Genomic DNA, 13,864 nt, shown 5'->3' on the forward strand with positions numbered 1-13,864 from the left:
AGAATCAACAAGTTGGTTTTCTGACCTTACAAGGGTAGGTAAATCTCTTCACTAGCTATCCTTGCTCTAATAAAATGTCTATGCACTTAAATATGTTTTGTACGGTAATGTTGAACAGGATTTTGCACAATGTTTATGATTGCTTGGTTGTCACAATAGAGTCTCATTGGAATATCAGCTTGAATGCCCATCTCAGTCAGCAAGGTTTTTAGTTAGAGTAGTTCAGACACTCTATGAGCCATTGCCTTATATTCTGCTTTAGCACTAGAGTGAGCAACAATTGATTGTTTCTTGCTTTTCTATGAAACCACATTGCCTCCAACTAAGACATAATAACTAGATGTAGATCTTCTATCATCAAAAGACACTACCTAGTCTACATTTGTTTAAGCCTTAATCTTTAGATGCCCATGATTGGAGTACAACATCCCCTTTACTAGGGCATCCCTTCAAATAGGCTAGGATTCTGTTAGCAACATGTCTGTGAGAGGTTATGGGATCATGCATATATTGCCTGACCACTCCAACTACATAAGATATATCAAGTCTAGTCGAACGAAGATAAAGAAGGTGGCTAACCAGTCTTTGATAGATCCCTTTGTCTAGAAGAACATCTCTTTCAGTAACACTCAACTTATGGTTGGGGTCAATTGGAGTTTCTACAAGCTTGCATCCTAATTTCCAATCTTCATGGAGCAAGTCAATTCCAAGAAAGTATTTGAAATCACTAAGATTCTTAATCTCAAATTCAAATGCAAGCCGGGACTTTAACTAAGATTCTTGTGATGTCATCCCTAGTTACAACAATGTCATCAATATATACTACCAACATGGTGAACCTACCATTAAATTTCCTTATGAACAAGATGTGATCAGTTTCACATTGAGAGAATCCAATCTCTAAGATAACAGTTCTAACCCTATCAACCAAGCTCTAGGAGATTGCTTGACCCCATTCAAAGACTTCTTCGAACAACAAACCTTCCCTTCACTATTAGGAAAGCTTACTCTAGGAGGTTAATCCATATACACTTCTTGCAGATCTTTGCTAAGAAAGGCATTCTTTACATCCATCTGATATAAAAGCCAAGATTGTGGATAGTTGGAGACACAATCATACAAATAGATTTCATTTTAGCTATTAGAGAAGTTTCTAGATAATCAATACCATAGGTTTGGGTGTACCCTTTGGCCACAATACCATAGACCTAACAAGGACCTTATCCTTGGGACAAGGAATAATCACCATGTTGAGAGTGTAAGGGCATTTACGTCCTTTCAGGTTTTTTTATATTTGGCACCTATTCAAGGGCCCATTTGTATTTCTCTTTAATGTGTTAAGTAAAATATTTTTCAAGGTGTGAATAATAACACACCTGAGACTCTCAACAACAACCTTCTTCTTCTTGAATACTTTAACTTGGTATCAAAGCATTGGAAGATCAAGGAAAGTATCAGCCATTGTTCGTAACTCACAGACGAACCTACTGATATTAGCACGCCACCGGTTGATGTCAACAGCTTGTACAGTCAGCGGCGTCCATTTGTGGTTTTGAAACTCATTGATGTGCCTTGTTTTTAGAGGAATTTTGATATACATTTCATGGAGGTTTGAAGCTCTTTTACATTTTTCTTAGATTTTTAAGGTGAAAATTGGCGAAAAATACAGATCTGGAGTTTAGGGCTTGCATGCTCACATGGTGGGTTGGTTGTTGTTAAATCCACTTATGTTTGAATCGTGGTAAATTTCTGAGACTGCAGGAAGTAGTCTCATCTTTTTTGGGAATTTTTTTTGTTCTCCTATTTTGCCACCAACACCTTCTTTTCCTTTGTTTTATTGTTGTAACTCGTGTTTAACCTTCAGGGAAAGGTGTTTGGGTGTTCAACTAGTGTTGGGATACTGTGGTGTTGGTGAGAAGAGTGTTTTTAGAGGTGTGGTGATCAATGGACACACAAAGATGTATAAGTACCTACCTATGTCCTCTTGGGAAGTAACGACAATGTTGGAGGGCAGATTACTACTGTAAAACTTGATGGAACAAATTTTCTTGAATGGTCTCAATCAAATAAGCTTACAATCAGTGGAAGAGTTAAGCTTGGGTTTATTACTGATAAGGAAGCTAAGCCAAACCCTGAAGATCCAAATTATTCCAAATTGGAGCAGGATAATCTGTTGGTTATGTCATGTCTTGTATGCTCTATGCAGCCTCACATTGCCCGCAACTATATGTTCCTTCCAATAAGGTTAACTTCAACTTATTCTCAAGTGAAGAACATTGCTAGAATCTATCAGTTGCGAAGAGAAGCATGTAATATGCGACAGGGGGAGAAATCAGTGGCCATGTATTTTTCTTCCTTACAATCAATTTGTGAAGAAATGGATCATTTAGGAGCTTTGGAGTGGAAGGATCTTGTTGATGATGAACAATACAGGAAGTGCATTGAGAAAAACTGAGTTTTTGATTTTCTTGATGGACTGAATGCTGAATATGATTTCACTAGGAAACACATCCTTAGTGCTGATATTTTGTCACTCTCCACAACATATTCTCTAGTGTAGAATGAAGAGAGCAGGAGGATTTCTATGATGCAAGTTTCTGTCAGTGAGTACACAACCCTTGTCTCTACAAAACCCAAACAGAGTTCCAGTAAACCTGAAGAGGTTGTTTGCGAATATTGCCAAAGCACACCAAGGGTAGGTGAAACTAAACCCCCACCTAAAGCTTGAGAAGTTTAAAACTGGAAAGAAGGTAAATGCTCATGTTTCCATAGCTAGTCATGATTCCCTAACTCACATGCTTGAGGGAAATTCTTTTGCTCAGGCATCTACTCATAACACCTCTGATGTAATGAAAAAATTGAGAGGCATCTTACTCCATCTTGAAAAGAGTGGGTTGCCTACATCTGCTGGTTCACATACATGTGCCTTTGCAAAATTAGGTATTGTACTTGTGTGTCATGCCTCATCCTCTGGCTCTTGGATAATTGACACAGGATCCAGTGATCATATGAGTAGTATGCCTTCCTACTTTACCACTTATAAACTTTTTTTAGGGAAAGGTAAGATTATTGTTGGAAATGGATCTTAGACCCCAATCTCAGGTTTGGGTGAAGTTAAACTTACTAACAACCTTTCTTTGAAATCTGTTGTCTACATCCCACAATTATATAGAAATCTCTTGTAGGTTAGCTCACTTACAAAGTCTCATAATTGTTTTATAACCTTCTTTCCATATTATTGTGTCTTTTAGGATTTGAGTACGGGGAAGATTGGCAATGGACATGAAGCCGATGGAGTTTACCTTCTTGATCAATCTCCAAAGTTGGGGTTAATGTGTCAGTCTGAGTCCTGTCATGATGAGAAACTAAGTTAGTTGAAATTGTGCCATCTCCATCTTGGGCATGTGTCTTTTGGTTCATTGAAGTTTTTATTTCCTAGTTTGTTTGAGCCATTGCCTAGTTCTGGTCTACAATCTGAAGTTTGTCAACTATCAAAGCAATGTAGAACCACATTTTGCAAGTAATAAGAGTGGTAATGTTACTTTTCATTTAATACATACTAATGTTTGGGTCCTTATTCTATTCCATGTATGGGTGGTAATAAATATTTTATTTTGTTGATAACTACTTGAAGAGCCAAGATAAAGTTCCTTAAATTATAAAAGGCTTTTTCAGTATGGTGGAGACACAATTTGGAAAGAAGATTAAGATTATTAGATCTAACAATGCTAAGGAATACTTTAAGAAGCACTTTCAAACCTTCCTTGAAGAGAAAGGAGCAATTCACCAGAGTTCATGCCCTCATACCCCACAACAAAATGAGGTATCAGAGAGGAAAAACAGACATGTGGTTGAAGTTGCCAGGGGATTGCTATTCCAGATGCATGTCCCAACTTGGTTTTGGGGGGATGCTACACAAACAACTGTATATCTTTCCCAAGTTGTCTTGTGCTTTGGGTCAAATCTGGGTTTGGTATTAGGTACGGAGCACCTTTCCTCTTAAGAGGATAATGCTTATCTCTTAATAGAGTCCAGTCCAAATCAAGTTTGGATAATCTCTTAATTATATTAGGAGAGTGCTCCATAAGGAGATAAAAGAAGAGGGTGGACCAGTCTAGAATAACTCTCTCTCTTGATCTCTCTTATTCTCTTTATCTCCTAAGAAACCCTAATTTGACCTATGCTTTCAAGAACTGAATTTTGAAAAGTTTTTCAAGTTTTTGTAAGAAAAACATTGAGGAAGATCAGGCTCATTCACCCCATTCAATCCAAGCAAGTTGGATAGCAGTTTTGGAGAAAATAGTGTTTCTGAACCGGCTTCATCTATACATTGTGCCATCTACAGTGGAGGCTGGTTTTAGGACTAATTTGGGCGTGAACTTCCGCCTTGGGATCTGCATTTGTGGTATCTGTATTAGGTATAATTTCCCCTTTTGATTTGGTTCCAAATCTGGTCCGGTTCAATGCAAGATCGATCAGGAAAAATGCAATTTTTCAAAACACCAAGAAATCGGTTCCCAAAAGGGTTAGAAAATTTTTGAAAATTTGCCCAGCCATCTAGCATGGTTCGGCCTTCCATAAGATGGATTCTCACCCTTCCAACAAAGGGTACCCTAGAAAATGGCATTTTATTTTCATTGATGATAAAATATCTATATATGGGTATTATACCTTGGTTGCAAGGAATTTTGTTTCTCGGACTAGCAAGAAATAGTCAATGGTAACTAGGTCCTCAGCTAAGCTGCTAAGGTGGAGTAAAGTGCTACAACCCATAGTGTGTCAAAGTTGTTATGGCTTAGATCTCTCATAGGGGAGAAAGGCATTGACCATGATAGGCCAATGGTGCTGTATTGTGATAATCAAGTAGCAATTAATGCTGCTTATAGCCCTATTCAACATGTCTGCACAAAACATATTCAAGTTGATACATTTTTCATAAGGGAGAGATTGCATCTGATGAAGTGTGTCTACCATTTATTGGTTCTTAATAACAGTTAAAAAATGTACTTACTAAAGGAGTTCCAAAGGCCAAATTACAGTAGTATGTAAGCAAGCTAGGCACTATATAGATTGTGGGCTGGATGCTAGCAGCCCTTAGATGTTATTGCCTTTATTTTATTTTATGTTAATGGGCTTGTTAACTCTTTTCTTTATTGTTTATTAAGCACCCACCCTGTTAAGGGCATACTTGTAATTCCATTCTTTTTATTTGAGATTATAATAAAAGATTATTGAGGGGGCTGGAGAGATACACGATCAACCCTTCTACTTCTCCCTTCTTCCATGTTCTTCTTCTTATTCTCTCATCCTCTTTCTCTTACTTTTCTCTGATTAAACTCAACTACTTTGCTGGTTATACAATAGGCTTTATATATTATATATGGAGATATGAATGTTGCAAAGTATATAGAGGACTTACGACATAAAAGTGTGCATATTAGATCATTTACCTAAAAGCATGTTCTTACATTATAGAATTGCTTATTTATTATTACATATAAACAATTACGTATATAAATTTTAGCCATGAATGGGTATGCATATTAGATGATTAGAATCTTTCTATATTTACAAAGGATATGTAATTGATATTCAATGCTGATGTGGTAATAAATATGGTCTGAGACAACCAAAGAGGGCATAGTCTAAAGTTGATGATTTTTTTTTGTTAGGTTGGAAAATGATTATGGATTAGTTAAATCTTGAACCTAGTAAGAGCTATATACAATTGCTTGGCTTTGATTATGCTCTTTTTCAATTTTGCAGTTACATAAGCAGTACTGGACTAAGTGGTGAGATTCCTTCATCATTTTCTAAACTATCAAACATGAAAATCATGTAAGAAATTATGATTCTTATTAGTTTCATTAAATATTCTAAATCATGTTTCTTTATTATAATAAGCATGCAAATTATTAAACAAACTTTATTCATCTATATAAAACCTATTGGATGTTAGGTGGGCATCAGATAATAAATTTGTAGGAAAAATACCTGATTTCATTGGAAATTGGACATTGCTTGAAGATTTGTAAGTAAGCTATTGCACTATTTTTATCTATGAATACATTATAATTATATGATCATTTAACGTATGTAATCCTTTGTTTTTTATTCATTATATTTTGTAATAAAAGAATAAAAGGTATTATATCTATACAGGAGATTTCAAGGAAACTCTTTTGAAGGTCCAATACCATCTAGCTTTTCTTCCTTGACTAACTTAAATGAATTGTAAGTTCTTGATTTTAGTTTAATTAATAGTTGATTACTTATTAAATTTTACTAACTATAGTGCCTTTTTCTTTTCTTGCAGGAGAATAAGTGAATTATCAAACACAAGTTCAACATTGGATTTCATTAAAAATATGAAGAACTTAGTTACATTGTTAGAGAATTTACTAATCAATGAAATAATATTCATAAATATAAGTTATTTTTTTATTTATATTTACACTCCTTGGCTTACACTATCATTTTTTTGTGTGTAGAGTTTTAAGAAATAATATGATTTCTGGTACTATTCCATCAAATATTGTAGAATATTCAAATTTGAAAAGATTGTAAGTTGTAGCTCGTTTTAGTAATTGAAAAAAATGGATAAGAAATAAACAAATAATGTTGTTATAATTCCTCTAGTTTATTGACTTCTATAGGGATTTAAGCTTCAACAATTTAACTGGACGAATTCCAAGCTCTTTATTTACCTTGCAAAACCTCAATATCTTGTAAGTAACATAGATTTTTTCTTATATTTTATTGGATAGCACATCCTGCCAACTAATAATTTGTGTTTTTCTTATAGTTTCTTAAATATCACAATATTTTCTCTTCACATGTCATTTTTTTATGCAACAGATTCCTTGGAAACAATGGCTTATTTGGCCCTCTTCCTGCACAAATGGGACCAAATCTTGTTTATATGTATGTTATTATGGCTAATGTATTTTAATATATGTACTTTCTTTACATGTAAAAAAGTCAGTCTTATATTTGCAATACTTTACTAAATGAGGAGCATTAAATCAAGTTGCTTTATTCATTTTCTTATGTTTTTGTACAGAGATTTATCGTACAATGAACTATCAGGAAGCTTTCCTCCCTGGGTAACGAAACCAAATATACATGTGTATGTTTAAAGAGAAGAAACTTTTTTTCAATCAATTTTCTTTTATCATAGTTCATAAAAATAGTTTAGTAGTTCTCATGATTTGTTTCTCCTATCTCCTTACTTATCCTTGTCAAGCCCCTTAGGCTTTACAAGCTTTCAGGGTTGAATGGATGTTTCTCCTTGCTCTCTAAGTTGTAATTTCTTCTAAAGAAATAATTAAGTCTAATCCCTTTAATTTTTAGTTCATTGGACACACCAATTTTTTAGATTGAATAGAGAAAACTTTCTTTTCCATCTATAGACATTAACTCACCATATAAGCCTAGGTTGGGAAAAATTAGGACTTTTCTTTACCCTAATCTAAATAAAAGAGAGAAGACCTTAATCCTTAATTAAAAGATAAAAAGAGGGTTATACAGTTTGTGTAGGACCTATCAGATTCTCAAATTTATTGATGAGAATATGTGGGTGAAACCAAACTGTTGCCCATTTTTGCTTGAATTAGGAATACTTGTAGAGATGTATGACAACCCAATTTGCTATATGGTTGTTTATACAACCTTATGATCAGCCAAAGTCTTAGTTAAACCTTCTTTAATACAAACATGATGGGCCCGACCACCTGTAATTCCCAGTAAACTACCATTTTAATTAAGTTGTATTAATGCTCAACCAAAGACTTTCTGAACTATCCTTTCACCTATAAAACTTTTCACCACTGCCTCTAGGGAATGGGTTATTCTTTTTGGGGCACAACCCTTGCCTTCTACTCAGATGAATCCCAAAAACTCATTTTAAAAATATGATAATTTATACATTCATTTTTAAAGACACTTATGAAAGTATTCATTCTAACTATTAGACGGGTGGATCCTGTTGTGATGTTTATTTATCTTCATCCTTTTTTTATTTTACCAACATATCCAGGTATACCTCTCAATTGTGCTTTACTGGTTGATGATATTAAATACAAAAAATCCAAAATAAAGTTAAATAATATTTTGGGGATCATTAGTGGCAATGTGAGATTCCGTTTATCATATAAAGTCCACAAGTCATCTCAATGTCCAATTTAGTCTTTGTTTGCATACGAACCCTTGCATGTATTTGAGTCCATTACTCCAATACTCTAACTGATGCAGGAACAAAGAAGCCAATTTTATGCACTCTTTTGTATTTTTAAATATTAGTGATGCTTTTGTTATTTTACAATTTGTGTTCCTAATGAGAGGGTCTAATGTGTTTAGTTTGGTTTGTTTATGTTTGAAGTTTCAGAGTCATTGAATAAGTAGTTTAAGAGTTGTGGAGTCTTCTTTGAATTGGAAAAGGCTTGTGACAATCCAGTAAACTTTATTTTTGAATCAGAAGAATGGAAACGAGGGGGATATGGAGGAAGAGGGTGGGGAGGTGATAACATTAACAAAGGGAATTGAAGAGTGGCTGCAGGAGAGAAATGAAGATTCTTTGGAGCACAGTCAGGTGAGTAAGTTAATGTGGGTTTCAGAGGGCTAACTGAAACCCAATTTGGCATGAATATAAGGTAGTTGTTTTGTCCTCATCAGTCATAAATATCCCTCCTATTCCTGAAATTCTTGGATTTCCCAAACTATTCCCATGAAAATTGATCTTAATAAACCCTCTTTCCCATATAGACATGAATGATAGAGGGATATTTTTGTCTGTTTATACTTTGTACATTAGATTCTTCTTTCTTATTCTTTTGCACATTATTTGTACTTTGGGGACAGAATGGTCCTTTCACCATATAATATAAATTCTATTTCCTGGGTGTTGAACTTTTGACACACCCAACATTTGCTGTCTTCTTCTCTTTTCTGTCTCTCGATCCGACTCTGACTTGGTATCAGAGCAGGTCACGATCTGATCTGCTAGAAGAAGATTTCAGTCTAACTGTTATTTAGGATTCTTCCTATTAGCATTTGGGGGAATCCTCTTGTGTTTCTGTTTTCCTCTGCTTTGGTTGTTTCTATCAGCCCTTGACAGCCTTGTTCCTGTATTTCTTTGCCATCAGCTTTGTTCTCCTCTATATATCTCCTCAAAGAAGTATATTATCTGCATGAAACCTAATATTTGGTGTCACCCAAAGAAGTACTTTTGATCACTTGCTTCCTGATTTCGATTAGATCTGCTTAATAAGGGTTTTGATTTCTCTCTTGGATCAGCTGGTTGGTACAGTTTCCTTTCTTGGACAAGTAAGAATTTTTCTTGGTATTTCTTTAATTATTTACTGTTTAGTTGGACCTTGAAACCCTCCCAGAGATTTCCTTCAATCGACTGAAAGGTATTTACCTTTTCCTCCTCCATTGAAAGCACTTTTGTTGGTTGTTTGGAGTTTCACACTGCTGACTTGTTATCTAATGGCTTCAAAAAGAATGGATGTCTTCCCATCAAGTTTAATGGGCCCGATTATGCTTTATGGAAGTTTCATTTCCAATTCCATGTTGAGGCAAAGGGTCTTTGAGGATATTTGGATGGAACAACTTATAAACCTAATGATTTAAATGCTTAGGCATTGAAACAATGGAAAATTTATAATGCAAAAGTTGTCTCATGGATCCTTGGAGTCGAAGTGGATATTCCAGTTCCTATGAGAGGGTATAGAACTGCTTATGAGATGCATCAATATCTAGAGAAGTTTTATTAGCAATCAAACCTCTCTAGACAATACTAAATTGAAGTTGACATATTTACTTATCATCATGGACAAAGGAGAATTCAGGAATATTATTATGGGTTCATTAACGTCTGGACTGAGTATGAACTGGTACACATGAGAGAGGATCCCTCAACTTGTTGTGTGAATTTTATGAAGGCACACTTTGATATAAGAAAGATGATGCATATCCTAATGCACCTTAGACCAGAATTTGAAGTTGTTAGGTCTAACATTCTTAGTAGAGAGACTCTTCCAGACCTAAACACTACTCTTGGGGAGCTTTTAAGTGAAGAAACTAGGCTTATCACTTTGACTACACTTGATGGGAAGATGGACTCTAACATAGGTGTTGTTTTCCTTGCAACAAAGCCAAAGGGGAAGAAAGATTTTTCTCTAGTGAAGTGTTATGAATGTAAAGAGTTTGGGCATGTTGTCTCACACTACAACAAAAGGAACACCCTACACTTACTGCAAGCAACAAGGACATATCATTACAGAGTGCCCTATTCGACCTCCAAAGGGGGTGGGTCCAATCAGAAGAAGGGGTTTTATAAGGCTTATTGTTGGATTGAAGTCTTTGTATGTATGAGTATTCGGCTGATAAGAGTTCTTATTAGCCTATACTTAAGTTTAAGTTGTCCTGTACTAGGCCTTTGTTAATTGGCCTAATCCTGTTTAATGTTTTAAGTTGTTTGGGTGTCCCATCACTAATCAGGGGCATTCTAGTAAATTCCTGTATCATTGTACTACACCATAATATAAATAATAGTACTGTCGACTGAGCAGTGCAGTTCGACATTCCAGCATCTCTTCTTCTTCTTCTTCTCTTTTCTGCTACTTCGGCTACAGTAATTTAGCTTTCATGGTATCAGAGCATTAGCTTCTTCCTGGTTTCAGCCAGCACACACTCTCTTCTCTTGCTGTCTTTTCATCTTCTCTCTTCCTTTTCTGGGTTGCTGTAGTGAAGACCTAGGGGTGTAAGAGAGTAAAGCAAGTTCGAACCTAGGGTTTCTCTTGGTTGTAGGACTCAAGGGAAGTAAGACCCAGAAGTAGATGTCCTACTAGGTTATTTCCAGCAAATAGTAGCTATTTGGCTACTAAGAGAGGTCTGTGTAGGACAGACCTAATTGAGGACGGATTTCAGCAGTTCTAGCACTAGCCAAAAGGGGCTTAGCTACTTCTACAGTTGCAGCTTCGGTGCTCCAGCAAGACTCGCACAGACTTAGCTTCTTCTACAGAGCCACTGTTCACTTGCTACTATTGCAGCCTCGAATTGTTCACTCGCTACTGTACCCGAACTGTTGCAGTTTTTGGTTCAGCCCAAGTGAAGTCTATCTAGTGTTCTACCAGCACTGTGAACACTTCTACCATCATAGCAATGTGGCAAACAGCTCCAAGTTCAGGGTGGTTATCAGTCCGAAACCCCTCACCACTGCTGTGAGATTACCTAGGGAGCTGCCAGCTCCAGATTGTTCAGCACTGTGAACCCTAGTTGAGGACTGATGTCAGCAGTCCTAGTATTGGCCGCAAGGAAGGGCACTCTCTTTACAGTTGCAGTACTCAAAGTTCAAGTGGACTCTGCATAGCACAATAGTTGAGAACCCTTAGCTTCAGGTCGGTTACCAGCCCAGAACTCCTTGCTTGCTGTTGTAACTGAACTGTTTCAGAACTGTGACAGTCTCGGCAAGTCTGAGACTGTGTCGAGTGCTGTCAGAACCTGCTGTGATCATTTCAGCTAATCAGATTTGCTCCAGAACTGGTTCAGAACCTTCAGAACTGCTTCGGCTAGTCTTAATCAGTGTCACCTACACAGTGGCTGCAGTCAAGATGTCTTCAATACCCAGAGATGTTTCTTCTAGAGATAACAGGCCTGCGGCAAGTGGGAATTTTGTCGCCAGCAACAATGATGACAACTCACAAAATACACCAACAGTGTCTTCTTCTCCTATGGGACAGGTTGCTGATTCCTCTGGAACTGGTACATTGGGCTTCACTGCTAGTGAGGTTGAGGTCCTTAGTAGGGCATTAGCCCGTCTAAGAAATAATTCTTTTGCTTCTACATCTCTTGCTAGATCAGGTACAGCCTCTGCCTTCAGTGCCACTGGCTCTATTGACTCTACTTCTTGGGTTATTGATTCCGGTGCTACTGACCATATGACACATATGTCTTACCTATTCTCTTCATATCATTTGTTGTCTGGTCAGGATAAGATGAGAGTTGCTGACGGGTCTTTCTCCAATATCTCTGGAAAGGGAATTGTTGACCTAAGCAAGGACCTCTCTCTTAAATCAGTTTTACATGTTCCCAGTCTTACCTCAAATCTCTTGTCTGTTTCAAAACTTACCAAAAATTTGAACTGTAGTATAACCTTTTTTCCTACTCATTGCGTCTTCTAGGACAGATTGACAAGGAGAACGATTGGGTGCGGTCATGAGTATGGAGGCCTCTACTACCTTGATGCAGGCATCGGCTCAGCCTTACAATCATCTGCTACTAGTAATCCGGAAAGTGTGGAGTCAATAGCTAAGCTACATCTTTGGCATGCTAGGCTAGGTCATGTGTCTTTCTCCTCATTAGAAATGTTGTTTCCCGAATTGTTTAAGGGCATTCCAAGTCAGAGTCTAACCTATGAAGTATGTCAAATGTCAAAACAATGTAGAACTGTGTATCCAATTTCTAGCAATGAAATTTGTGCTCCTTTTGATTTGGTTCATTCTGATGTCTGGGGCCCTTCACCCATTGTTTCCTTTGATGGCTTCCGGTACTTTATCAGTTTTATTGACCACTACTCTCGTTGTACATGGATCTACCTGTTAAAAGGACGGGATGAAGTACCACGGATAACCATGGCATTTTGCAAGATGATTGAAACACAATTTAATAAGAAGATTAAGGAATTCAGGTCAGACAATGCTGCTGAATACTTTGAAAAATCCTTGAACTTATTCATGGAAGATGCTGGCATACTACATCAGTCATCCTGTGCTTATACTCCTCAGTAGAATGGGGTTGCTGAGTGCAAGAATAGACATCTATTGGAGACAGCTCGAGCCTTACTATTCCAACACAAAGTCCCCAAGCAATACTGGTCTCAAGCTGTACTTTCTGCATCATATCTGATAAACCGGATGCCATCTAAGGTGTTGGGTATGAAAACCCCTTTCTCTGTTTTGTGCCCCACTCTTCCAGACTTTCCCCTTCCTCCTCGGGTCTTTGGCTGTATATGTTTCATACATGTGAAGGATCCAAAGAAGACTAAGCTGGATCCTAAGGCTACAAAGGGAATATTCTTGGGGTACTCTCCTACACAAAAGGGTTACAAGTGTTATGACCCTGTCTCCAAGAGAAAGTATGTCACCAGAGATGTGGTGTTCTTTGAGTCTCAACCCTATTTTCAGTCTTCTCAGAATCCTCTTCAGGGGGAGACTAGTGGGATGGAAGAGGGTTCTCATTCTCCCTCCTTTTTTGTTCTCCTATCTGCCTCGGGTCTTCCATCCTCTCCTCCTACTCCTTGTTGTGACATTCCGGGTCAACCCAGTGAGGCTCCCACTGTGCTGGTTACCTCTCCTGATGCTGCAGATGTTCTTGAAGAAAAAGAAAAAGGGGTCCTCAACCTCATGACAGCAACCAGTTGGACTCGGATCAATCTGTCTCTACAATCCAAGGTAATTTCAACTCTCATACTTCTGATTTGGATCTTCCTATTGCTCTCCGTAAGCCTATCTGCTCTTGCACCACCTGGCACCCCATTGCTGATTTTGTTTCTTACTCACATTTATCTCCTGCCTATCACTCCTTTGTGTCTGCTCTTTCCTCTATGCGTGTTCCTTCTAGGTACTCAGAGGCTGTGTCTGATCCAAGGTGGAAAGAAGCTATGAATGAAGAGATAAAATCCCTAATGAAAACAAGAACTTGGGAATTAGTGGATCTGCCAGAGGGGAAGACCACTGTTGGGTGCAAGTGGGTGTTTACTATAAAGCACAAGGAGGATGGGTCCATTGAAAGGTACAAGGCCAGACTTGTGGCAAAGGGGTTTACTCAGAAAGAAGGGATTGACTACAAAGAAACCTTTGCC

General features: G+C 37.3%; 1 protein-coding gene across 7 annotated transcripts in view; it reads left to right on the forward strand.

Annotated features, from left to right (window-relative positions):
- Positions 1-13,864, forward strand: part of LOC104587679 (putative LRR receptor-like serine/threonine-protein kinase At1g56140) — a 138,654-nt gene that overhangs the window by 56,927 nt on the left and 67,863 nt on the right. For 5 of the 7 annotated variants that reach the window (XR_016084426.1, XR_016084427.1, XM_010245378.3 and 2 more), the window contains 8 exons: positions 5,767-5,838; positions 5,960-6,031; positions 6,163-6,234; positions 6,317-6,388; positions 6,492-6,563; positions 6,657-6,728; positions 6,859-6,924; positions 7,064-7,129. Coding sequence is in view for 5 of the 7 variants with exons in the window: in XM_010245378.3 (XP_010243680.1) it covers positions 5,767-5,838; positions 5,960-6,031; positions 6,163-6,234; positions 6,317-6,388; positions 6,492-6,563; positions 6,657-6,728; positions 6,859-6,924; positions 7,064-7,129 (564 nt within the window). In the remaining 2 variants the exon portion in view is untranslated. The remainder of the gene's footprint in view (positions 1-5,766; positions 5,839-5,959; positions 6,032-6,162; positions 6,235-6,316; positions 6,389-6,491; positions 6,564-6,656; positions 6,729-6,858; positions 6,925-7,063; positions 7,130-13,864) is intronic. The other 2 variants (XM_088901960.1, XM_088901963.1) reach the window with 2 other exon arrangements.

Source organism: Nelumbo nucifera, chromosome 3, assembly GCF_055504915.1.
Source record: "Nelumbo nucifera cultivar China Antique chromosome 3, China Antique-T2T, whole genome shotgun sequence".
NCBI classification, from domain to species: Eukaryota; Viridiplantae; Streptophyta; class Magnoliopsida; order Proteales; family Nelumbonaceae; genus Nelumbo; species Nelumbo nucifera.